Source organism: Ranitomeya variabilis, chromosome 3 (assembly GCF_051348905.1).
Source record: "Ranitomeya variabilis isolate aRanVar5 chromosome 3, aRanVar5.hap1, whole genome shotgun sequence".
Taxonomy (NCBI): Eukaryota; Metazoa; Chordata; class Amphibia; order Anura; family Dendrobatidae; genus Ranitomeya; species Ranitomeya variabilis.
Window position 1 is genome coordinate 35,031,512 of NC_135234.1, and position 27,238 is coordinate 35,058,749.

Here is a 27,238-nt window from a genome sequence, read left to right on the forward strand (position 1 = left end):
TCAATACAGGGGAGGACAATTTTATATTACAGGATGATTTATGTAAACTAGAAGCTTGGGCTGATAAATGGCAAATGAGCTTTAATGGGGATAAATGTAAGGTCATGCACTTGGGTAGAAGTAATAAGATGTATAACTATGTGATTAATTCTAAAACTCTCTGCAAAACCGTCAATGAAAAAGACCTGGGTGTATGGGTGGATGACAAACTCATATTCAGTGGCCAGTGTCAGGCAGCTGCTACAAAGGCAAATAAAATAATGGGATGCATTAAAAGAGGCATAGAAGCTCATGAGGAGAACATAATTTTACATCTATACAAGTCACTAGCTCGACCACACTTAGAATACTGTGCACAGTTCTGGTCTCCGGTGTATAAGAAAGACATAGCTGAACTGGAGCGGGTGCAGAGAAGAGCGACCAAGGTTATTAGAGGACTGGGGGGGTCTGCAATACCAAGACAGGTTATTATGCAGCGCCCCAGGGTCCTGGTTGTTGCAGTAATGTCATTTTCCTCTAGGGGAGAGTGATATTACGTTTGGAGGCCAAGAAGGACAACTGCATCCAGGTATCACAAACATGCAACACTTTTCACACTCCAGGCCGCCAAGGGGAGCTCTGCTCCTATTTATTAGGTCTCTCCCCACACTTAGGTAAAACTGGTTGCCTGGGGAGGAAGTTAGTTAGTTGCTGGCTGAGCTTCGCTCAGGTAGTTGGTCCCTAGCAGGGGTGGGATCCTGTCAGAGATCGAGACAAAAGGACATGGAGCTGTGCCTGCCCTGAGTGGGGCAGCTTCTAGAAAGAGACACTGAAGGAGAACTTTATTGCAGAGAGGGTGAAAGAAGTCGTAGCAAAGGAGTGGATACCAGTAGGGGTTCAGCCCTACACAGGCTGCCTCCTTCTGAGGCGCAGGATCCCGGTAGCCAGAACACCGAGGGAGCAACGATCCTTTATGCCTTGCTCCAGAGACCGGCAGGACAGCTAATTTCACGTTACCTGTCCGCCACTATACCCAGGAGGCAAGGTGGCACCCCTTAGAGGCTGGGGCATGATAGAGTCCCTGTAAACCGCCTCAAGCCACCGGTCATACGGGTTTGTCCCATCCATCTGGGGGACACAGAGAGAGAGACATAACATCTACAACATCTGTGAGGACCTTATGAGAAGCTTAGCAGTAAGGGACTACAACACTACAGCGCTACAGGAAGGCTACTGATTTCCACCTGGATAAGGGGACTCTGGATTTGCCTCCAAACGGCCGGACTCTGCCTGCCCTGTGATCTGGTGCTCTGGGCTGTGGATGCTGAAGTCTTCAGTAAAGTTAAAGAGACTGCAACCTTGTGTCCTCGTTCTTCTCTGCGCCTCTCACCATCCACCATCTACACACTGGGAAGCCCTGAGGACATACGTCACCTGTGGGAAGGTATACCATCTAGCTGCCATATCATCACCCCAGCAGACCCCTTAAAGCAGCGTCAGTCACCCTGACCAAATACCACAGGTGGCGTCACGAATACAAACTTTATCCCTTTAAAAACCTTTCCCTTTTGCACGGATGTCCCAGGGCCAAGGACCGCGTCAGCCACCGTGACATCCCCCCTGTGAACTGAAGGACCCGGTACCGAGTACCCCACGGCCCCATGGGGTCGCTCCAATTACACTTGGGGCTATTTAGTTTGGAAAAACGAAGGCTAAGGGGTGATCTTATTTTAATGTATAAATATATGAGGGGACAGTACAAAGACCTTTCTAATGATCTTTTTACTCGTAGACCTGAGACAGGGACAAGGGCGCATCCTCTACGTCTGGAGGAAAGAAGGTTTAAGCATAATAACAGACACGGGTTCTTTACTGTAAGAGCAGTGAGACTATGGAACTCTCTGCCGTATGATGTTGTAATGAGTGATTCTACACAAAAGATGAAACAGACAAGGTCCTAAAAAAGGGGATCACCACAACAAGGATATGGCAAAAAAATATATACACAGCTTTATTGAAATATGTATATACAAACAAGGGTAACAAACACATTGACATATAAAAACACTTAAAAAGCATACAAATGCTATACACAACAGCCCCTAATACGGCCGTACCCCACATAGGACTCGAGTCATGTACATATGATGTAATTACCTAGAACCAAATTGCTAATAGAATGAAAGAAATAGGCCAAGCTACATAGGCACTCCCCTGGGTACTGCAAATGGAAACAGACCACTAATAGTGTGAATGCAAAATAGCAAAAGTATAAAGCCCACATAGACATACAAATCCCTGCACTGCAAGTGCTAGATAAGGGAGACACATGCACAAACCTGCCTAGCTGTGTGTATATATTTTTTTGCCATATCCTTGTTGTGGTGATCCCCTTTTTTAGGACCTTGTCTGTTTCATCTTTTGTGTATGCTCATATGTCTCAGGTCCTGGTGGTATCCCATGATCCGTGGTGCCCCCTTTCCATTATATGCGTAATGAGTGATTCATTACTTAAATTTAAGAGGGGACTGGATACCTTTCTTGAAAAGTATAATGTTACAGGTTATACAGCTCTGGCGAAAATTAAGAGACCACCACATCAAAACCCTGTCATGGGCAGCCCAATCTCCAGACCTGAACCCCATTGAAAGCCTCTGGAATGTAAGAGGATGATGGATAGTCACAAGCCATCACACAAAGAAGAACTGCTTACATTTTTGTGCTGGGAGCAGTGTGAAAGACTGGTGGAAAGCATGCCAAGACGCATGAAAGCTGTGATTAAAAATCATGGTTATTCCACAAAATATTGATTTCTAAACTCTTCATGAGTTAAAACATTACTATTGTTATTTCTAAATTATTATGCACTTGTTTTTTTTGCATTATTTGAGGACTGAAAGCACTGTTTTTTTCTATAATTTTGAAGATTTTTTTTGTCAGAAAAAAAATACAAAATATATTGCTTGGAAAATCGGAGACATGTTGTCAGAAGTTTATAGAATAAAAGAACAATTTACATTTTACTCAAAAATATACCTATAAAGAGAAAAATCTGACAAACTGAACATTTCACAGTGGTCTCTTAATTTTTGCCAGAGCTGTATACACTAGATTCCTTGATAGGGCGTTGATCCCGCAAACTATGATTGCCGTATGTGGAGTCGGGAAGGAATTTTTTTCCCCAATGTGGAGCTTACTCTTTGCCACGTTTTTTTTTTGCCTTCCTCTGGATCAACATGTTAGGGCATGTTAGGTTAGGCTATGGGTTGAACTAGATGGACTTTAAGTCTTCCTTCAACCTTAAAAACTATGTTACTATGTTAAAATACCTTGTCGTGGCCTTGACTATTTGTAGAGTTCATGAATTCCCCTGTCTGAGTATAGTGGTAGTTAGCACAGAGACTTAAAGAGGGAATTACCCTTTCTGATCACTCACCCTATACTCAGATGTTTACAGATCTTGGTTGAGCAGCAGTTGAAAGTAGCTTCTAAAAGAGCATGAATTGGGCATGTGAAAACGCAATGCAGCATGGTGTTTGGGAGAGAAGGAAGCAAATTAAGTTAGTGAAGTATATTACAAAAGTAAATAAAAAAATTGTTACTATTTAATAGAAAGGCTCCAATCAATGAAGTTTTATAAATTAGTCAGTGCAAGGAGTTGCTGCAAAGATTGTCTTTCTGGAGGACTCAACCTATTGTTTTCACAGTGAACTGTGTAATGCTGCATTTCTCCTGTGAAGGCGCTGCGTGGAAACTCAACACTTAATACCAGATTCTGTTACAGATTACAGCTGATCTCTGGGAGGGTTTCAGTTAAGGAAATCAGAGTCTGGTAATTGATCGGTCCAAAAAGGCCAACTCCTTTAAGTATTACAACATTTTATATATATATACACACAGTACAGAGGGAATGTCAGTGCTTCGTCAACCTCCTTACTGATATATTGAAGAGCATTACAGTTTTGCAAGGTTTGTTCCATTTTGACAGAGAATAAGGGAAAAAAAGAAAGTTTCCACTTTTCCTGTGTTTAAATGGATTTTCCTGAAATATAGGCCAATATCAAAGCACAGACCCCCGAGAGGATTTTGATCCCCTTTGTTCCCCATTCTCCACCCAAGAATGTGCGAGTGGACACTAGGGTTCGGTCCGATGTTTGAACATCCAGGTGTCATACGTAAGATTCCTCCTAAAAGAGCAGCTTTTTAGAGGAATTGGAGAGATTACCGCAGTGATCATGAGATTTGCCACATCTTTCTGGAATTTGGGAGGTCTCAAGCATGTTCCAAGAGAGTTGACAAGTATACCCATAAGTCTTCCATTAAGTTAAAGGGGATTTCCACCACTTCGATATTATGGGCTTATAGGTTATCTTAACTCCTTAAAATTGAGATTTCACCATTTTGTGGTTCCCTCATGAAGGACTCTTGGTGGCTTTGCCCACGTGGTCTCCAGATGGAGATCGGAGGCTGGAATGGAGCAATGGGCAATGGAGAGCCATCCCTTATATGGACCTCAAGCCACTGCCCTCAAATGCTATCATAGTTAAGAGTTAGACGGCAATGGAGGTTGGAATAGAGGTCAGTCATCTTCAATGATGAGTTCCGCTTTTGTCTAGGATTCAATAATTCTCTGAGATTGGTCTGGAGACCACATGGCCAAAGCCATGAGGAGGCCTTTATGAGGGAATGTCACACTGGTCTTACTCCCAGTGTTGTGGGGTGGCATTAAGTGCAGTAGCCAGACCCCTCTAGTCTTCATTCCAGGTTTACAAACAACTTGGTGATCTACTGACTTGGTCGTGGAACCAGTGGTGCATCCATTTCTTCCCAGGAGCTGTTTTTTAAGATGCCAGGCCACATGATTCCTATACTACACTCCCTGACAGAAGTTATGTTGCTTATCCATGTTACGTAAATAAAAGCTTATAACCTGACGTTAAATTCATCCATTGGTTGTATAAATTATTCTTTTGAAAGCTGAAACCTTCCGAAATGTGGTTTAGGTTAAGAAAATAAATTGGCATCAATGCAGAAATATTGATCAGTTAAAAGACACAGAATGGTCAGATTTTGGCAAGACAAAAGTTTTGTTGCCTGGTCATATAATGCACCCAATCCTAGTTTACATCCTCACCTGTGCTCAGTAAATGATCAGTTAATTAGTGTGTGTGTATAAAGAGAAACCTAGCACCCCAGACCTTCACTTGAACTGCAACTTGAGCTTTGACAACATGCCAAAAATCCACCCTGCGACCAAAGCCTGGATTATCAAGAGGCTGAAGACCAGATCCACTGCAGATGTGGCTGGCACCTTTAATGTGTCTCAGCATCAAGTACAAAGAATGAAAAAAGATTTGAAGAGACTGGAGATGTGTTTGACAAGCCCAGGTCCAGCAGACTCCGCAAGGCAACTGCTCAGGAGGAAAGTTTGTTGGTTAGAAAATCCAAAGCAAGCCCCTCTTCCACTGCAGCAGAGCTCCAACAGGCCTGGTCACCTCAAGTCCCTGTGTCAACTAGAACAGTTTGTCGGATTCTGTCTTGAAATGGCCTCCATGGTCGAATCAGTGCCCAGAAGCCAGCACTAAACAAAAGGCAAATAAAAAATTGTGTGGCATTTGCAAAGTCCCACAACCTGCTAAACAGATGGACGCTGGAAAAGTGGCAGAAGGTGGATTTCTCTGATGAATCTTCAGTAGAATTATACCACAGAAGCCGCAAATACTGCAGGAGACCAACTGGAGCCCGTATGGTTCCAAAATACACCCAGAAAAGTTAAATTTGGTGGTGGAAAGATCATGGTCTGGGGATACATTCAGTATGGGGGTGTGCGGAACATTTGCAAGGTTTAAGGCAATATCAATAGCCTAAAATATCAAGAAGTATTAGCCACTTCTTATATTCCAAATCATAAAAGGGGTCAAATTCTGCAGCAGGATGGTGCTCCATGTCATACATCCATCTCTACAACAAAGTTCCTCCAGGCAAAAAAGATCAAGGTGCTCAAGGACTGGCCAGCCCAGTCACCAGACATGAACATCATTGAGCATGTTTGGGGAAGGATGAAAGAGGAAGCTTGGAAGGCAAAACCAAAGAATCTAGATGAACTCTGGGAGGCATGAAAGACTTCATTCTTTGCTATTCCTGATGACTTCATTAATAAATTGTTTGAATCATTGTTGAACCACATGGATGCAGTCCTTCAAGCTCATGGAAGTCACACAAAATATTAAATATGACTAATAGCACCACAACTTCATTCACCAATGTTATGCAACATATAATTGTATTAAGTTAATTATTTGTTTGAATATCACATTACTCTCTGTGGGCGACAAAACTTTTGTCTTGCCAAAATCTGACCATTCTGTGTCCATTGACTGATCAATATTTCTGCATTGGTGCCAATTTATTTTCTTAACCTAAACCACATTTCGGAGGGTTCCAGCTTTCAAAAGAATAATTTATACAACCAATGGATGAATTTAACGTCAGGTTATAAGCTTTTATTTACATAACATGGATAAACGACATAACTTCTGTCAGGGAGTGTACTGTAAGCAACCTGCGTAGCTTAAACGTGCTCTCATGGCTGCAGTGTCTCCAGACTTGTCTCCTATTGAGTACATCTAGCACGTCATTGGTCGCTGATTACACGGGAGCTGCCAGCAGCGGATCTTGATGATTTGCCCGAGTGTATTCAGCGTAGCCGAACGTCTGTCAGACAACAATTAATAACCTTGATTTCCAGCTCTATTTCAAATACAGCATCTCACCTGTCTACAGATCGTAGGTGGTAATGGAGATCACTACAATAAAGCTGAGGCTGCAGTAGCGGACATAACCTATGTGCAGGTGTGGCGCTGTTTCACAAACAAAGCAGGCATTTTATTTTATTTTATTTTTCGAATCCTAATTATAGGTAGAAAAAAATTATAAAAAAAATATGAACATTTCTTGCAGCTCATACCAGGATTTATTTTCACTTAGCAAAGAAAAGAGCAGAATATGCAGCTATTAATACACTTCGGCGACTCAAAGTTATTCCTCGACCTCTGGGATGATAAAATGAATTAAAGATCCCTTTGCTTTAATCCCAGAGGGGAGCTCGTTCTAGGCTCCGGCTCCCTTACTCTATACTGAGTGGAAACTTATACGACTCCTCACATTAAAAAAAAAAAGAAAAAAGAAAACCTAGTCCATTAATTAGAGCGAGTCATGGAGAATTTGGAGTCATTAAATCATAATCTGAGAGCGCAAACTAAAATTTCAAAATTAATATAGTCAAATGTCAAATGTAATGAAAAGGTATTTCTGACTTGGAAGTTAACAAGAATGACTTTTTCAGACTCCTCTACATTATAAGAAGTTCATTACTTTGGTTCTCGATCATCGAGGTCTCAGGGGAATAAGGAATTGGCCCCTGGTTGCAGTTGGCACTGCTTCTTTAAGGAGTACAGAGTCTAGTAATTTTAACCCGGTTTCCTATTATATGGTGGTGTCCCACGATCGAGACCACTTTTTAGCCAAGTGGGAGTGATCCTCAACTCTCCCTGGTGGGAGTGTTATTGTAGACCACGCCCATGTGGCAAAAAAGGGACTACATTTATATACAGGGAAAAGAATGGAGAGGAGCAGGAAGAAAAGAAAAACATTCAGGAGAACAGTGTCATTCACACCAGGGAAAAAAAATACATATTATTGCAAGAGATAGGTCCCCTTTAAAGGGAATGTGTCAGCAGTTTTTTTTGCTATGGAATCTGTTAGCAGAATAATGTAGAGATGGAGACCCTGATTCCGGCAATGCATCACTTACTGGGCTGCCTAGAGCAGTTTTGATACAATCCCTGTTTTCTCGGCGGAATGCTGAGCTGTGTATTACCCCGCCCACAACACTGATTGGCAGCTTCCTGTGTGTATTGCAAGTAAGCAGCCAATCAGTGGTGGGGGTGGGGTTAAACAGATTAGCCTGACTGCTGTGTACGTAAGACCTAGCCCGGCATTGAAAATCTCCTGCTGATAAAACACTGATTGTATTGAAACTACAACTCACGGCCTTGTAAGTGAAATCCCTGGACTCGGGCTCTCTCGCCCTATATTATGCTGCTCTGAGATTAAATAGCGAAATCCTGCTGACAGATTCCCTTTAAGGATAGGAGATGAAGATCAAGGTATATTTAACACATTGCATGCTGATAGTGTTTTATCTATTCCACTGCAAGTCATAAGTATCTGTGCGGAGTTTGCAGCAAATCTAGATAGGCAGAAGGTCTTACCATTGTTGTAAAGAAGTAATGGTAATATTCGGTCATCATTCCCATGGAGAGGATCTGCCAAAAACAAAAAAAGGAAAGAAAAATACAGTTATTAATAAAGGAGATTCAATTGTTGTAAACAGTACACAAATGGAAAAAAAATCTGTTGTCTATATGTAAAATATTATAGAACTGTTTAAAGGATTTCTCCACTAAAGTTATATATATTGATTGGTTAAAGGATTACCTGCAATTAGCACAGACAGGACTGCCAACACAGAAAATGTAACGGGGTAATCCCACAAATAACATTCCCTATCTGCAGGACTGGTGGTAATTAAAGAGGACCTGTCACTGGGTCAAGTGTCTAGTTATTGCACCTGAGCGGTCATGTAAATGCGTGACAACAGCTCCATTCACTGTCTATGGCAGCAGAGGTCGCACATGCGCACTACCGCTCCATTGACATGGGGGTTAGGATGTTTTTGGGATGGGTACCAGCATTCTGAACTTGACCAATCATACCTTTAAAGAGGTCCTGTCATCAGGTGAAAATTGCTCAGTGTTCGCTCTTATTTTAGTCCTGCTGCGCCATTAAGTATTCCATTTTTGTATTCTTTATTGAAGAGGTGTAGCTCACAGGATTCTCTCGGGCCGGGTCTTAAGGCTGCTCTGCAAAATTACCCTGTGAGCCACGCCCCCTTGTAAAGCCTATAAAACTTTGCGCTGACTGAAAAAACAAAACCTATACTGTATGTCTGGAACTGTACGGCAGACTTTTAAAAAAATGAGCATGTGCGCCCTCTGCTTCCATAGACAGTGAATGGAGCTGGTGTTGTGCATACGCACGAGCGCTCAGGTGCAGAAACTAGATACTTGACCATGGGACAGGTCCTCTTTAATTATCACCAGTACTGCAGATAGTCAGTAAATGTTATTTGTGGGATTACCACCTTTAGATTTGGGCACTAGGCTGAGATGGCGTTATGCTACCGCTTTACATAGCTTCCACCTTTGCTATGACCTGGACTGGCCCTTTGAATACTAACTTTCTAATGACAGACTAAAGTAGGCATCTCATCTCCATAGCCCCAATTGCTTTCTGGCCTCGTACAGCTTGGATCACTTGCTTCACTTTCTGTCTCGGCCGTGTGTCACCTTTCTTCTCTTTCTGTCTCAGCCCTGTGTCATCTTCCTTCACTTTCTGTCTCAAGTCCTGGATCACCTTCCTTCACTTTCGTTCTCGGCCCTGCATCACCTTCCTTCACTTTTGTTCTCGGCCCTGCGTCACCTTCCTTCACTTTCGTTCTCGGCCCTGCGTCACCTTCCTTTACTTTCTGTCTTGGCCCTGCATCACCTTCCTTCACTTTCTGTCTTGGCCCTGCGTCCCCTTCCTTCACTTTCTGTCTCGGCCCTGTGTCACCTTCCTTCACTTTCTGTCTCGGCCCTGCATCACCTTCCTTCACTTTTGTTCTTAGCCCTGCGTCACCTTCCTTCACTTTCTGTCTTGGACCTGCGTCACCCTCCTTCACTTTCATTCTCAGCCCTGCTTCACCTTCCTTCACTTTCTGTCTCGGACCTGCATCACCTTCCTTCACTTTCTGTCTTGGCCCTGTGTCACTTTCCTTCACTTTCATTCTCGGCCTTGCGTCACCTTCCTTCACTTTCTGTCTTGGCCCTGCATCACCTTCCTTCACTTTTGTTCTTGGCCCTGCGTCACCTTCCTCCACTTTCTGTCTCGGACCTGCATCACCTTCCTTCACTTTCTGTCTCAAGTCCTGGATCACCTTCCTTCACTTTCGTTCTCAGCCCTGCTTCACCTTCCTTCACTTTCTGTCTCGGCCCTGCGTCTGCTTCCTTCACTTTCTGTGTCGGACCTGCATCACCTTCCTTCACTTTCTGTCTCGGCCCTGCATCACCTTCCTTCATTTTTGTTCTTAGCCCTGCGTGACCTTCCTACACTTTCTGTCTCGGCCCTGTGTCACCTTCCTTCACTTTCTGTCTCGGCCCTGCGTCTCCTTCCTTCACTTTCTGTCTCGGCCCTGTGTCACCTTCCTTCACTTTCTGTCTCGGCCCTGCGTCTTCTTCCTTCACTTTCTGTCTCAGCTCTGCATCACCTTCCTTCACTTTTGTTCTTAGCCCTGCGTCACCTTCCTTCACTTTCTGTCTCGCCCCTGCATCACCTTCCTTCACTTTCTGTCTTGGCCCTGCGTCACCTTCCTTCACTTTCGTTCTCGGCCCTGCATCACCTTCCTTTACTTTCTGTCTTGGCCCTGCGTCACCTTCCTTCACTTTCGTTCTCGGCCCTGCATCACCTTCCTTTGCTTTCTGTCTTGGCCCTGCGTCACCTTCCTTCACTTTCTGTCTCGGCCCTGAGTCACCTTCCTTCACTTTCTGTCTCGACCCTGCGTCACCTTCCTTCACTTTCTGTCTTGGACCTGCGTCACCTTCCTTCACTTTCTGTCTCGATCCTGCGTCACCTTCCATCACTTTCTGTCTTGGCCCTGCGTCACCTTCCTTCACTTTCGTTCTCGGCCCTGCATCACCTTCCTTTACTTTCTGTCTTGGCCCTGCGTCACCTTCCTTCACTTTCGTTCTCGGCCCTGCATCACCTTCCTTTGCTTTCTGTCTTGGCCCTGCGTCACCTTCCTTCACTTTCTGTATCGGACCTGCATCACTTTCCTTCACTTTCTGCCTAGGCCCTGCGTCACCTTGATCTTGTTTCCGAGATTAAACACCACTACAGACAGGAGCCAAGTAATGTTTTGGCACCAACTAGCCTTATTTATAAGCTGCCAATAGCCCCCTCCCAGTGAAGCTAACAGCGCAATACCCATGTTCCTCCTGTTCAATGACCTCACCAAAGGGTCACCAAGCACCGGACCCCACAGGTACTTCACCTCTTGTGAACTGGCCAACCAGACCTTGGTTTCCACAAATGCAACCAATGCACCCTCCACACAAAGTGTAAAACACAAATTATACAGTTTACGATGCAAGAGTGCACACAAGAGCACAATAAACATAATCAATGGGGCACCCGCTCCGCCTGGGTACATTCTTACAAAACTAATAGTTTATTGCAGTCAGGACAGAGGCAAAACTCAAAAAAGAGGGAAGATCCAGATCAAAATCCAAGCCCTTCTGCCTCAATATTGCACTTTTTTTTTGGAGACTGGGCTCTTCAAAAACTGGAACTACCATTAAAACTCGGGGATGGTAGTGTATTATGACACCCTTAATTTTAATAAATGACCCAAAAAGTTTTATGATGCCTTACAGTACCTTCCGCCATGCTTAGTTGGACACCACACCAATGCGTCATGTAAAGTGCCTACAACGTTGCAACGTGAACGCTGCTGAATACAGATTTTAGGAAATTGAGTCACAATGAGATCTTCCAATCAATACAAACCGTGGCTTATCATTGGGATTCACTGTCAATCATTGATCAGAGGTGGTCCGACCCCCACCAATATAGAGGGACTACAGACTCGGTGGCATTTTATCAGTATTGTGTTGTTAATAAAAGGCACCAAAGAGGAGAAGAACAAATCTTAAAAAAGGTAATTAACCTATACGTACCAGAAAAAAATACAAAATTCCAAAAATTAATTGTAGTGAGACTCAACTTTCTTTCTACATAAAATACATTTTTAGGGTCCATTATGTGATTCTACTGACAGCTATGAGGTATAGACCTAAGTGTTTCCTATCCCTTTAGCACCACAAGGGTAATACGGCCAACATATGCTGGTGCCACAGCCTGGTGGTTGTCATTACGCTAGGTGTGGACACAAGTCAACGGGGTCGCATTGCAACCCTGAGGGTACTGCGTCCACGACAAGCAAAATCCAAAAACTCTGACAAGGTCAGATTTTTTGGCGACTTGATTCTTGTGGTACTTTTGGGGATGTAATGCAGACCCACTGACATATTGCGCTGTTCATGCAGCGCCCCAGAGTCCTGGTCGTTGCAGTACTGTGGCTCCGCCACTATGGGGAGCCATGGTGCGTCCGATGGCACTGAAGGAGTTCATCTGATCAGGTATCACAGACACCAATATGTTTCACAGCAGGGCCTCCGGGGGGAGCTAAGGGTTCTATTCATTAGGCCACTCCCCACCATGTGGGTAAACTGGGGGTCAGGCAGGAAGTTAGATCAGAAAGCTGACTGGATTGGACGAAGCAACACTCAGTGGCAGAGGGTGTTGTGGAGGAAGAGACAGTAGGGTCTCTGCCAGGGGTGGGATCCTGGCAGAGGCTTGGCATTGGAAAGAACGTAACGGGACCGTGCCTGCTCAGAATAGCGGCGGTGCCCTAAGAAAGGACTAGAAGCGAGATAGATTGTGCTGAGTGAGAAACGAGATCAAGCAATAGGAGAATTCCAGTAGGGGTCGTGCTGTAAGACCGAAGCAACACCCTGCTGAGGCGCACTACCGGTGGCCGGAACGCCGAGGGAGTATTATAACATTCAGCTTCAAGCAATACTCTAAACAGCGGCAGGACAGTCAGTTTAAGGCGGGCTGTCTAACACATATCACCTATGAAGTCTTGGGAGGCAATTGCGGGAGAGGGGCGTCTCTAGGGTCCCGGAAGAACTCCAGGCCTACCCGACAAACGGGTGCCGTTCTAACCGTAACATCAGGGAGGGACGGACGATTAGAAGAACATCATTTAATCGAGTTGTGAGGGAACTTAAGAAACAGACACAACAGTTGTGGGGTACTTTCCGTAAGCACAGCAGGGGAGGACTACAACACAAAGCGCTAAGAAGGAAGGCACCGATTTCCACCTGTGAAGAGAACTCTGGAAGTGCCATTGGACCGGCCGGACTTGCGCAGCCTGGTGAACCGTATTCTGGACTGAGGACTCAGAGATCTCCAGTAAAGAGGTAAAGAGACTGCAACCTGGTGTCCTCGTTATTTACCGCGACCTGCACCCCACAACTGCACCGTTACAACACCACTTATTGCACTGGACGTCCCCCACTGACAGACAGGGCCACGGACCGGGTCTAGCCACCATGACAACCCCAGGACTGAGACCTAGAGGCCCGGCTCCGGGTACCCCTCGGCCCTGCGGCGGTGTGGGGGCGCTCCAAATCTTGGCGTCACGAACAGGATCTACTTAAGCCTGAAGAATCAGGTCATGTGTGCCTAGAGACTGTGATTTGTTGTGCTTGGACTGTACTTTATTAAGAGGACTGTGTGTTGTGCCATTTGCCGCCAAAATCCGCCGCCATTGTAGCGCTGAGGAGAGCGCAGGAAGAGAAGAGGGGCGTGAAGGGGGCGTAGGCAAGCTGGAGAGCGCGAACAGCAATGGCCGCCCAGTCTAAGTATTTCTGTGTCCTGAGGACGTGCCCGTCAACAGCCGAGATCCGCCTCCTGATCCTGGTCGGAGGGTGGAGACCATGGGGACGGGGCCGCCCACGAAAGAGACCGCGGGAAGAAGACATTGGAGAGGAGATAAAGATGGCGACACCAGAAGCACCGCATGGGGATGGTCGAACTCCGAGAGAGGCTGGACAGCCCGGTGTGGCTCAGGATATGCCGCCGCTGCGGGAGCTGACCCTCACGGAGCCAACGATGGGCCGACCCCCCAGGCCGCCGTCGGAAGAGTGCGTGGCCGCAGCCGAGGCCCGGCGGATCGCTGCTCGCCTGGAGGCCGATGCTCGAGTGACTGCTCGGCTGGGCCGGCCCACGGAGGTCTGCTTGTCTCCAGTGTCCCTTGATCCTCTCAACCCGGTCGCGGCTGGAAGTGCGCCGCTGACACCAGGCTTGAAGCTCCTGCCTGAAGCCGAACACCTGCGGCACATGATGGCTGCATGGCGAGCCCGGCCACAACCGGTACCCCAGGTAGACTTGCTCACTGTTGCGGAGCCCCCCTTGTCCCACTGGGGTGTAGTGGTCTCCTTTAACCCCCAATATGGACGCGGGGTCATCCAGGAGATTGGGGAGCCGCTGCAAATCCACGTGGAACGGGAAGAAGTGGAGCCCTGCAGCGGAAGGTTTCTCCGCGACCTGGAGCCAGGTGATGCGGTGACGTACACCCGATGGAGGAGGGCTACGGGAGAAGCTGGCTGGGTGGCGCGAGGTGTTCAGCGGTGCATCGCCCTCCAGGCTGCTGCTGAAGCACCGGAAGAAGGTGATCCCAAGGGAAAAGCAGCGGAGCCTGGCCCCGCGGAACCACAAGAAGCCCGACCTCGCCGTGCCCCGGAGGAACGTGTGCGCCTGCCAGTAAGAAGGGCCTCCCGGCGAGGGATTTTATCACTGCTGGGACCGGAACGGCGTCCTGGCTCACCAGTGCGATCTGTTGGCCTGGTGAGGCCGGATAGGAGACCACCTTCCGCTTCACCACAGTAAGGTTTTACTGTTTCTTTTGAAAATGTAAATAGTTCTCCTTTTAACTGTTTGTTTACTGTTTGCTGCTAAACCCGTCCAGGGTTAACTTTTTATGGATCCCTTAGTTGACCCGGGATCCTTATTGTTTGTTTTTCTACAAGTTTGCACAAGTTTTACAAACTGAGAAATCATGAACAGTGCATGATCCAAACTTTCTTGTAAATAGTTTGCACCTTATTAAAGGCGCTTCCTACTGGTTTTATTTAAAGACTCTTTGCGAAGATACCGTTCTGGAACCTTTGCTGAACAAAGACTGGTAGGCTGAGAAGACGAGCTACCTCAGAAAGACTTGATCCTCTTTTAAAGGGGATGTCCAACAGCGTACTTACGAGAGATACTGTTTTAAGAACAGTAATGCCATGGTAATGTTGGAATGAGAAAAGTTGTATGTGTTTTAACTAGTTAAATGTAAAGAAATACTGATGATGATGCTCTGGAAGAAATGTAACTGTTTTGCATATAGGAAAGTTATGCGTGTTCAATTTGTTTAAAATGTGAAACCTAGATAATGTTCTTTGAAAAAGAAAGATGCAGAAAGCCCGTAGGGGCAGATTTAGAGTTCTGCTTAAGTGAAAGTAAGAAAGTAATAATGAAGGTGAGGATAGAAGGTAAACCCTGAGTCCCCATAGAAAGTTAATAATGTGTTACTAAGGACAGAAAGTGAACCCGTAGGGGTTAGTGAGTGAGTCCTAATAGGAGCCAAGTAGAGCCGGCTCCATGTTCTCTAATTGAAAGGAATGTTATGTCTATACCATGTATAGTAAAGAAAGGCAGTAGGCCCTGGCTGAACGGGGCGGTCCTGTAAAAGAAAGGAGAGGCAGTAGGTCTGGTGCCATAGGGACAGGCGGTCCTGCAGGTTCAAAGTAGGAGAATGAAAAGTTAACTTGCCCTGTAATGTGATTATGGGAAGGCCTTTAGCGAGCTAGGAGTGTATGTTCCTTGAAGGCAATGTTAAATTATTGTTCATTTAATTGCACTTAGTAGAATACCCGGTTGGGTAATGAGAGTTAATTGTAGCCTGTTGCTATGATATTTAATTATGTTTGTAACGTTAAAGTGTCCTCACCTCCCATAAAGGGAAGCCTGTTCAAGTATACTTATTGTTTACACTCAACAAAATTGTATGTCTTTTTGCTAACCTGTATTGTTGTTTTCTTCCCAGTCCCGGAGTACTGTGTTTAACCAGGGGGGAGTGCAGCGCCCCAGAGTCCTGGTCGTTGCAGTACTGTGGCTCCGCCACTATGGGGAGCCATGGTGCGTCCGATGGCACTGAAGGAGTTCATCTGATCAGGTATCACAGACACCAATATGTTTCACAGCAGGGCCTCCGGGGGGAGCTAAGGGTTCTATTCATTAGGCCACTCCCCACCATGTGGGTAAACTGGGGGTCAGGCAGGAAGTTAGATCAGAAAGCTGACTGGATTGGACGAAGCAACACTCAGTGGCAGAGGGTGTTGTGGAGGAAGAGACAGTAGGGTCTCTGCCAGGGGTGGGATCCTGGCAGAGGCTTGGCATTGGAAAGAACGTAACGGGACCGTGCCTGCTCAGAATAGCGGCGGTGCCCTAAGAAAGGACTAGAAGCGAGATAGATTGTGCTGAGTGAGAAACGAGATCAAGCAATAGGAGAATTCCAGTAGGGGTCGTGCTGTAAGACCGAAGCAACACCCTGCTGAGGCGCACTACCGGTGGCCGGAACGCCGAGGGAGTATTATAACATTCAGCTTCAAGCAATACTCTAAACAGCGGCAGGACAGTCAGTTTAAGGCGGGCTGTCTAACACATATCACCTATGAAGTCTTGGGAGGCAATTGCGAGAGAGGGGCGTCTCTAGGGTCCCGGAAGAACTCCAGGCCTACCCGACAAACGGGTGCCGTTCTAACCGTAACATCAGGGAGGGACGGACAATTAGAAGAACATCATTTAATCGAGTTGTGAGGGAACTTAAGAAACAGACACAACAGTTGTGGGGTACTTTCCGTAAGCACAGCAGGGGAGGACTACAACACAAAGCGCTAAGAAGGAAGGCACCGATTTCCACCTGTGAAGAGAACTCTGGAAGTGCCATTGGACCGGCCGGACTTGCGCAGCCTGGTGAACCGTATTCTGGACTGAGGACTCAGAGATCTCCAGTAAAGAGGTAAAGAGACTGCAACCTGGTGTCCTCGTTATTTACCGCGACCTGCACCCCACAACTGCACCGTTACAACACCACTTATTGCACTGGACGTCCCCCACTGACAGACAGGGCCACGGACCGGGTCTAGCCACCGTGACAACCCCAGGACTGAGACCTAGAGGCCCGGCTCCGGGTACCCCTCGGCCCTGCGGCGGTGTGGGGGCGCTCCATTCACACCTAGTGATCTTTGGCCACGCTACATGTCTCGGGGTTTGGGCAGGTGCAGACGAAAATTTTCTATCCATTTGAGGAAATTGGTCCGATGACGCTAAATCAGACTCTGATCAGAGTAGGATCCAATTTCCGAAATCTTCAAAATAATAACAAAAAAATAAATAAAGAATAAAGCAAAAAATAAAAAAATCCCCTTCATATCTAGAACATTGGACATGACGGAGTTAATCTATCCGTTAATAAGAGAATTAAATGAAAACCCATTCAGCTTTGCGAATTAAAGCGATGGTTTTGTTCTCTTAATTAAAGCGGCGGTGACGCTACGTGGCTGCCTGTCAAAATAATTCTATAAAGGGAAGGGATATCCTTTGAAATCACTGAGAGGGAAGAATGCACATCCTGATGAATCCCTCATTTGATAAAAGAAGGTCTGGGAGACAGACGACTTCTGCCGAAGAAAACAAAAAAGAAAAATGAACCCGTGGGAGCTAAAAAAAAAAAAAAAAAAAAAATAATGTTTTCCTACAGCTCATCCACTTACAATGATTTTTTGCTAGAGATAATAAAGTGAACGTCGCCCTCCTGGGCAGAAATAGATGCCGAAGATGAAATGTGGCTTTTAGTTCATAATTGGCACTTCGCTTCTTAATTAATTTTTTTTTAAAGTTCTGAAAAATTGTTAAAAACTGCATAGATTATAGAAAAGTTTACTAGTCGGTTGGAAATGATTGAGACTATTTTTTTATTATGTCTTTATAGAACTCAGAACTTTACTTTTCTAATCCAAAGTTCGAAATCCTCTGCATAAATGTTTAGATTAAAGGGAATCTGCCAGCAGGTTTTTTCTATTTAATCAGATAGTAGCATAATATAGGGGCAGAGACCCGGATTCTAGCAATGTACCTCTCACTGGGCTGCCTCCTATAGTTCTGATTAAATTTTGATTTTATGAACAGATTATCACTAGAGGAGAAGTAAACCTGCTGCCATATAGTCTAACCATGCCCCCTCCACTGATTGGCATCTTTCTGCCTATGCACAGTGTATAATCAGTGGTGTGGAAGGGGTTATGCAGAGCTCACCATTTTGAGAACTAGTAGATCTGATAATACAGTGATTTTATTAAATGTATAGCAAGCCGCCCAGTAAGTGATACATTCCTGAAATCAGTGTCTCTGCCTCTACATCATGCTACTCTCAGATTCAGTGGCGTCTGATGTCTCAGCCAGTGGGTGAGATGACGTCACTTTATCGCACCACGCTGTGCCGAGCTGAGAGTCTGCTGCGGAGACCAAAGCAGTGGCGGAATGGGGAGAGGTGAGTATTGCATTTTTTTTTCTAAATCAGTGAGTACTTTGTGGTGTCCATAATACTGCAGGACTATGGGGTATGCATTATAATATACAGTATGTACTATAAGGAGGACTGTAGAGGCTGCATTATACTCCATGAAGGACTATGGCATGCATTATACCATATGGAGGACTGTGGGGGGTGCATTAGACTGTATGGAGGACTTTGGAGGTGCATTATACTGTATGGAAAACTATGGGATGTGCATTTTAATGTATGAAGGTGCATTATACTATATGGAGGCATATGGGGGTGTGCATTATACTATATGAAGGACTATTTTCTCTAAAACCAGCCCTATGTACCGGTACCAATGTTATCAGTACACTGAACCTATGATGTCTCTACATAAATTTGGTGTCCCTATACCAAGAAGTTGAAGAGAACCATGCTCATTACTGATGAATTGTCATACAAAGGGCTGATTACCATTTTTTTCTTGCTCCATTGTTATTTGGCACATGCACAGTGAAGTGACATGTACTGGCATTGGGTTCATCTATGCATTGCACACACACTGAGTGGACACTCTCTGCTGAGCACAAGTCCGCCCTGTGTGCACACTCTACCACTGTCTGACTCTGCTTCTTGAGCTGTGGTCTTCTGAGTGGTCTCAAGACTCAGACCCCACCAATCTGCAGGGAATTTAAGAGCACACATTATATAAAATTTTAAACAAAAGTTTGGTTCCCATCACTCCCACCTTTTCCTCAACCTCACCATCACACTCATCCCATCCCTAACCCATCTCTTCAGCCTATCACTAACTTCTGGTACCTTCCCTTCTGCTTTCAAACATGCCACAATCACACCTATCCTCAAAAAAATCATCCCTAAACCCAACTGCTGTGCCCAGCTATCGCCCTATATTGAGGCTCTCATATCCTCCTCCTTCTCCCATCACTTCCTCAAGCTCAATGTGGATAAATCTGAACATATTATCTTTCGTCCATCTAATGAATCTTGCCTACCTGAACTATCCATCACAATAAATGACACCACACTTTACCCTGTACCAGAAATTAGCTGCCTCTGAGTAATCCTTGACTCTGCCCTGTCCTTCAAACCACAAATCCAAGCTCTCTCCACCTCCTATTATCTCCAACTCAAAAATATTTCCAGAATCCGTCCTTTCCTCAACCCTCAATCTACTGAAATTCTTGTTCATGTCCTCATCGTCCTCCACCTCCATCGTACTGCAACATCCTCCTCTGTGGCCTACCTGCTTACGCACTTGCACCTCTCCAGTCCATCCTTAACTTTGCTGCCCGACTAATTCATCTCTCTTCGTATTCTTCTGCTTTTCCTCTCTGCAAATCCCTTCACTGGCTCCCAATTCCCCAACGCATCCAGTTCAAACTACTAACACTGACCTACAAAGCCATCCATAACCTTTCTTCTCCGTATATTTCCGAACTAATCTCTCAATATCTTCCCTCCCGTAATCTCCGGTCCTCCCAAGTCCTCCTTCTCTCCTCCACACTTATTCGCTCCTCAGCAAGACTTCTCCCGAATATCCCCCATCCTCTGGAATTCTGGGCCCCAACACGTCCGATTATCCACCAAATTTGGATCTTTCAGACGGAACTTGAAAACCCATATTTTCAAGGAAACTTACAACCTGTAATGACCACGCTGCCACCTCAACACCTTCAGAACCACTGTAACCCTTGACCTACTGTCTCCTTTCCCATCATCCTATAGAATGTAAGCCCACTAGAGCAGGGTCTTCTTCACTCAGTACCAGTCTGGTCATTTTTTTTACTAACAATTATATCTTTATTTTGCTTGTAACATCTTCTCATATATGGCACCATGGCATCAATGGTGCTATATAAATAATATGTCATAGATACTTCATTAAGCCATTCTCCATCCTAGACCACCAGAGATTATAAGCGTTAAAGCAACCCTCCAACCTCACCATTAATCTTGACTATACATTTTTGTTGACTGGTCTCCATGCTTCATGCCCTTCTTTATGCTGCTGCTTCCTCGTGGGAGTCACCCCATGACAGAGAAACGGCTGGGGAGACATGATTCAGCCTTTTTGCAGAGCCCCTTGTTATTAGGGCGGCCATTTTGAACAAAGAGACATGACCACAGAGGCAGAAATGTAAAACTGGTATTTTGTAGAAGAAATACAGTGCCATAATGGTATTATAGAAACAGACCAAGGGTTCGACTACCATCTTCCCATCTGCTTCTACACTGCCATTATGCACTACAGTAATATCTCAAAAACTAATTAAGGAACACGTTCGGAGAACCTCATAAAGTGGAAAGTCATCAGGGAAGGAAAGATCTGTGGCCCCTAATCTTTATCACAGTGACTATTTGTACACATTAGAGATTAATTTTGTCCCCGCCAGTAAATTAAGGGGTCATCTGTTCTTAATAGCTGCCATGTTATGGCCATAAACACCATATTTACTGCACGACTGTGCCCAATACGAGGAGGGTTCCTCACACACACAATGTTCTATGCCCGGAGGAGTAGGATGTAGGTCGACAGCAAAAAAAATAATTGGTTGTTTTTGTAGCTTCTTTGTTTCTCTCCGGTCTTATTTTGTTTGATTTTCGGATGTTTTACCGACATGGAAAAAAAATGTAATAGGATGAAGTAATATGGAAAAAAAAAGCTGAAGAACAATAAAGAACATTTCCACAAAAAAATTAAAAAAAAAAGTCAAGCAATGGCGCATTTCAGAGTTAGTAAAAAAAAGTACTGCCTTCCTCCCTTGGCCAATTTTTGTTATTTTTTTCTTAATGTTTTCCAAGAATCTCTTACATTTTTTTTTCATCTACTGGAAAATGCTGCAATAGTAAAATGCGGTGCAGAAGTAACGCCCTCAATTCCGCCATTGGTTTTTTGGGTTTTGTTTTTACGATGTTCATCATGTCGTAAAATATGATTCTCCAGATCAGTATAATTACGGCAATATCAAACTTGTACAGTTGTATGTATTTTTTAGGTGTTGAGAAAAAAAATCTGAAATTTTGTAAAAAAAAAATAATTTGATTGGTGTCACCATTTTCGGAGAACAATGCCAATTAGCCTCCTTACAAAGGTCAGCATGTCGCTCTCCACAAGAAAAAATGTTAAATAACCCTTAGACCTCAATTTTGGTGTTTTAATTTTTCTTTCTTTACAGTATTTACCATATGATATAAATATTTTTATATATTGATCGCTCTGACTTTAATGGATGTTGTGATACTTTATTATTTTTATGTCTTTGAACTTTATCTTTTTTAAAGTAGAAAAAGTATCTCATTCTAAATATTTTTTTTACTTTCTCTTTTAGACCCCATAAGTCTAAAATGCTTGTTCTACGTACCGCAGTACAATAGATTTTTAATGTATGACAAATATCACGCTGTCCAATAAAGGCCAGTCTGTTGCTGGGCCTCACAAAGCCACCACCATCATAGGAGCATGTCGGTGTCCTGCCATGGAAAATCATTGTCACCACGTGATTACGTCATGGGAGAGAAACGGGCATCTAAATGGATGATCGGGCAGGACTGAATGCCCTAAATGCCGTTGGCAAAGATTAACAGCGACTTTCACGTGATTGAACAGCAGCATTCAGAGCTGGCTCCTGTCGCTGCTGTTCATGGCAGATGCAAGCTGATTAACACAAACATTGCAGGCGCAGCTAATGAGCCGACTCCGTACACCAGCACCTTTTTGATTTTTGAGTACTATCATGGCAATGCTTAATTTGCCCAGAGGTGGCACTATAGGAAAATCGGACACTTGTTGCCACGTTCCCCCCCCCCCCCCGATTGCAGCTGACCCCTGTGTATCACAGTTGCAGGAAACCTTGGAAGCGGGAGTGTCATCTCGGGTTTTATGTCTGTGTGTTTCTCAGCAGATTTCATCTAATTTCTTTTAGCCTCATATTTTACACCAAAACTGCTGACCAGTAAGTTGGATGGCAAAGTACAAATTTGGAAAAAAGGTTCTCATGATGGTGCAACATTAAAATCGAGTATTGCTAGTGCTGGCTACATTTGCATATTTGTACACTTATTTGTTGAACCATGGTCAGACTGGAACTTAAGGCAAACTTGTATTTACAGGTGAGTTTTCTGGATAAGCTGCTACGTGTGTGCACATGAAGAATATCAATATATCTGGGAAATATATTACTTTTATGCTGCATTTTTCACCAATTTTCCCCTCTTAATAGTCAAAGGCCAATTTTCAGTTCACTCTGAGCTTGTGGGTGGAGACTAGCTGCGGTGATGTCTCCTATACACAGCATATACCCCGCCATGTAGGATTCCTATTCTCCTGTCTCTATGAAGCACATATTCAGAAGAAGAGGTAGTAACGACCTTATATGGAAGTATTGAGCAGTGTAGCTGTGAATCCAACTGGGGGAAAGAAGCAGCAAGATTTGTAACTACCGTATTTATTTTCCTCTGTCATTCTGCTGTTCCCTCATCCTACCCTACTCCGCTGCAAGAACCTCAATATTTAGCTGGAACCTGAACCCTCATTGAGCTGGTACGAGAAGCAGCGACTTGTACGGATATTTCTATGATAAGATATCACAAAGTTTCTTACATTCGCTTGTACAATTGATTCATGCAACGTGTTTCCAAAGAATTAATTCAGACCATGGGCGTAGATAGGGAACTGGAGGAGCACCTGCCCTGGATGCTAGGTGTCGGGGAGGAGAAGGCCAACAAAAAACTCTGCCTCGACCATGAGATTCAGATAGAAAACAAGCCCCACTGACTAAGTGTATGTCCCAGGTAATGAAAAACATACAGTGGCTCTCCAACCCTAACAAATTGTTAAAAGGTTGCCACTATTACCCACTTTTAACCCCTTCACGACCTTTGACGCATACGCTGCGTCATGAAAGTCGGTGCCAATGCGACCTATGACGCAGCGTATGCGTCATGGAATGATCGCGCTCCTGCAGATCGGGTGAAAGGGTTAACTCCAATCTCACCCGATCTGCAGAGACAGGGGGAGTGGTGCTTCAGCCCAGGGGGGTACGATCGCTCTGATTGGCTGTTGAAAGTGAAACTGCCAATCAGAGTGATTTGTAATATTTCACCTAAAAAACAGGTGAAATATTACAATCCAGCCATGGCCGATGCTGCAATATCATCGGCCATGGCTGGAAATACTGATGTGAGCCCCCCCCACCCCACCCCACCGATCGCCCCCCCAGTCCTCCGTTATGGGGTCCGGTCCCCTCCGTCCTGTGCTGCGCTGCCCCGTGCTCCTGCCCGCTCCCCCGTCCTGCTGTCCGCTCCCCCCTGTGGTCCGATCACCCCCCCTGTGCTCCAATCCACCCCCCCACCACCCCTTCATACTTACCGATCCTCCCGGTGTCCGGCCGTCTCCTCGCTGGGCGCCGCCATCTTCCAAAATGGCGGGCGCATGCTCAGTACGCCCGCCGGCAGATTCCATTCAAGTACATTTTGATCGCTGTGGTAGGTTCTACCACAGCGATGAAAATAAAAAAAAATAATAAATAAACCCCCCCCTTTATCACCCCCATAGATAGGGATAATAATAAAATAAAGAAAATATATATATATTTTTTTTTTCCACTAGGGTTAGGGTTAGAACTAGGGTTAGGGTTAGAACTAGGGTTAGGGTTACGGGTAGGGTTAGGGGTAGGGTTAGGGTTATGGCATGTGCGGATTTGGCTGCGGATCCGCAGCGGATTGGCCGCGGATCCGCAGCGGATTGGCCGCGGATCCGCAGCGGATTGGATGCGGATCCGCAGCGGATTGGCCGCGGATCCGCAACGGATTGGCCGCGGATCCGCAGTGGATTGGATGCGGATCCGCAGCGGATTGGCCGCAGATCCGCAGCGGATTGGCCGCTGCGAATTCGTAGCAGTTTTCCATCAGGTTTACAGTACCGTGTACACCTTTGGAAAACCAAATCTGCTGTGCCCATGGTGCGGAAAATTCCGTGCAGAAACGCTGCGTTGTATTTTCCACAGCATGTCAATTCTTTGTGCAGATTCCGCAGCGTTTTACACCTGTTCCTCAATAGGAATCCGCAGGTGAAATCCGCACAAAAAAACACTGGAAATCTGCTGTAAATCCGCAGGTAAAACGCAGTGCCTTTTACTTGCAGATTTTTCAAAAGTCGTGTGGAAAAATCTCACACGAATCCGCTACGTGGGCACATACCCTTAGGGTTAGGGTTGGAATTAGGGCTAGGGTTGGAAATAGGGTTAAGATTAGGCTTGTGGTTAGGGTTACGGATAGGGTTAGGGGTGTGTTGGGGTTACAGTTGTGGTTAGGGTTGGGATTAGGGTTAGGGTTGGGATTAGGGTTAGGATTAGGGTTGGAATTAGGGTTACGGGTGTGTTGGGGTTAGGGTTGTGGTTAGGGGTGTGTTGGGGTTAGGGTTGGGATTAGGGTTATGGCTACAGTTGGGATTAGGATTAGGGGTGTGTTGGGGTTAGTGTTGAAGTTAGAAATGAGGGGTTTCCACTGTTTAGGCACATCAGGGGTCTCCAAACGCAACATGGCGCCACCATTGATTCCAGCCAATCTTGCATTCAAAAAGTCAAATGGTGCTCCCTCCCTTCCAAGCCCCGACGTGTGCCCAAACAGTGGTTTACCCCCACATTTGGGGTACCAGCGTACTCAGGACAAACTGGGCAACAACTGTTAGGGTCCAATTTCTCCTGTTACCCTTGCAAAAATAAAAAATTACTTGCTAAGACATAATTTTAGAGGAAAGAAGAATGATTTTTTATTTTCACGGCTCTGCGTTGTAAACTTCTGTGAAGCACTTGGGGGTTGAACGTGCTCATCACACATCTAGATAAGTTCCTTGGGGGGTCTAGTTTCCAAAATGGGGTCACTTGTGGGGTGTTTCTACTGTTTAGGCACATCAGGGGCTCTGCAAATGCAACGTGACGCCCGCAGACCATTCCATCAAAGTCTGCATTCCAAAACGTCACTACTTCCCTTCCGAGCCCCGGCATGTGCCCAAACAGTGGTTTACCCCCACATATGGGGTATCAGCGTACTCAGGAGAAACTGGACAACAACTTTTGGGGTCCAATTTCTCCTGTTACCCTTGCAAAAATAAAAAATTCTGGGCTAAAAAAATATTTTTGAGGAAAGGAAACACATTTATTATTTTCACGGCTCTGCGTTATAAACTTCTGCGAAGCACTTGGGGGTTCAAAGTGCTCACCACACAACTAGATTAGTTCCTTGGGAGGTCTAGTTTCCAAAATGGGGTCACTTGTGCGGGAGCTCCAATGTTTAGGCACACAGGGGCTCTCCAAACGTGACATGGTGTCCGCTAATGATTGGAGCTAATTTTCCATTCAAAAAGTCAAATGGCACGCCTCCCCTTCCGAGCCTTGTCGTGCACCCAAACAGTGGTTTACCCCCACATATGAGGTATCAACGTACTCAGCAGAAATTGCCCAACAAATTTGAGGCTAAGAGAAATTTTGTGTGCAAAAAAAGTACTTTTTCATTTTTACGGATCAATTTGTGAAGCACCTGGGGGTTTAAAGTGCTCACTATGCTTCTAGATAAGTTCCTTGGGGGGTCTAGTTTCCAAAATGGGGTCACTTGTGGGGGAGCTCCAATGTTTAGGCACACGGGGGCTCTCCAAACGCGACATGGTGTCCGCTAAAGATTGGAGCCAATTTTTCATTCAAAAAGTCAAATGGCGCTCCTTTCCTTCCAAGCCCTGTTGTGCGCCCAAACAGTGGTTTACCCCCACATGTGAGGTATCAGCGTACTCAGGACAAATTGGACAACATCGTTCGTGGTCCAGTTTCTCCTTTTACCCTTGGGAAAATAAAAAAATTGTTGCTAAAAGATCATTTTTGTGACTAAAAAGTTAAATGTTCATTTTTTCCTTCCATGTTGCTTCTGCTGCTGTGAAACACCTGAAGGGTTAATAAACTTCTTGAATGTGGTTTTGAGCACCTTGAGGGGTGCAGTTTTTAGAATGGTGTCACTTTTGGGTATTTTCAGCCATATAGAACCCTCAAACTGACTTCAAATGTGAGGTGGTCCCTAAAAAAAATGGTTTTGTAAATTTTGTTGTAAAAATGGGAAATCACTGGTCAAATTTTAACCCTTATAACTTCCTAGCAAAAAAAAAAAATTGTTTCCAAAATTGTGCTGATGTAAAGTAGACATGTGGGAAACGTTATTTATTAACTATTTTGTGTCACATAACTCTCTGGTTTAACAGAATAAAAATTCAAAATGTGAAAATTGCGAAATTTTCAAAATTTTCGCCAAATATCCGTTTTTTTCACAAATAAACTCAGAAATTATCGACCTAAATTTACCACTAACATGAAGCTCAATATGTCACGAAAAAACAATCTCAGAATCGCTAGGATCCGTTGAAGCGTTCCTGAGTTATTACCTCATAAAGGGACACTGGTCAGAATTGCAAAAAACGGCAAGGTCATTAAGGCCAAAATAGGCTGGGTCATGAAGGGGTTAACCACCTGCCACTTGCAGAAATGCTACACGATCAATTGGGCCCTTTGTGAAACCTAAGCAAGAAATTAAAATCACTATAGAAATTCATTTTAAGAAAAAAAAGTAATATAATAATAATAATAATAATAATAATAATAAAAAAAATATTTATATATACATTATATATATATAGAAATAAATGTATAATATATATATATATATATATATATATATATATATATATATATATATATATAGAGAGAGAGAGAGAGAGAGAGAAATATATATATATACTGTATATAGTTGTTGAAATACATCCAGCACACAGTACACGACAAAGAAGAGCTGCCCGAGTTGAGAATTTTTTCGGGAAACTCTCTTGCCATACACCGACTCAACTACAGACACTTAAGCTCAATCAGGCGGTTCAGATCTCAGCGT

The 27,238-nt window shown here is 44.7% G+C and overlaps 1 protein-coding gene across 7 annotated transcripts in view; it reads right to left on the minus strand.

Moving 5' to 3' along the window:
- GRIK1 (glutamate ionotropic receptor kainate type subunit 1) overlaps positions 1 to 27,238 on the minus strand; it is a 373,798-nt gene that overhangs the window by 165,225 nt on the left and 181,335 nt on the right. For all 7 annotated transcript variants that reach the window (XM_077293958.1, XM_077293956.1, XM_077293959.1 and 4 more), the window contains exon 5: positions 8,253 to 8,306. In XM_077293958.1, the coding sequence (XP_077150073.1) occupies positions 8,253 to 8,306 (54 nt within the window). The remainder of the gene's footprint in view (positions 1 to 8,252; positions 8,307 to 27,238) is intronic.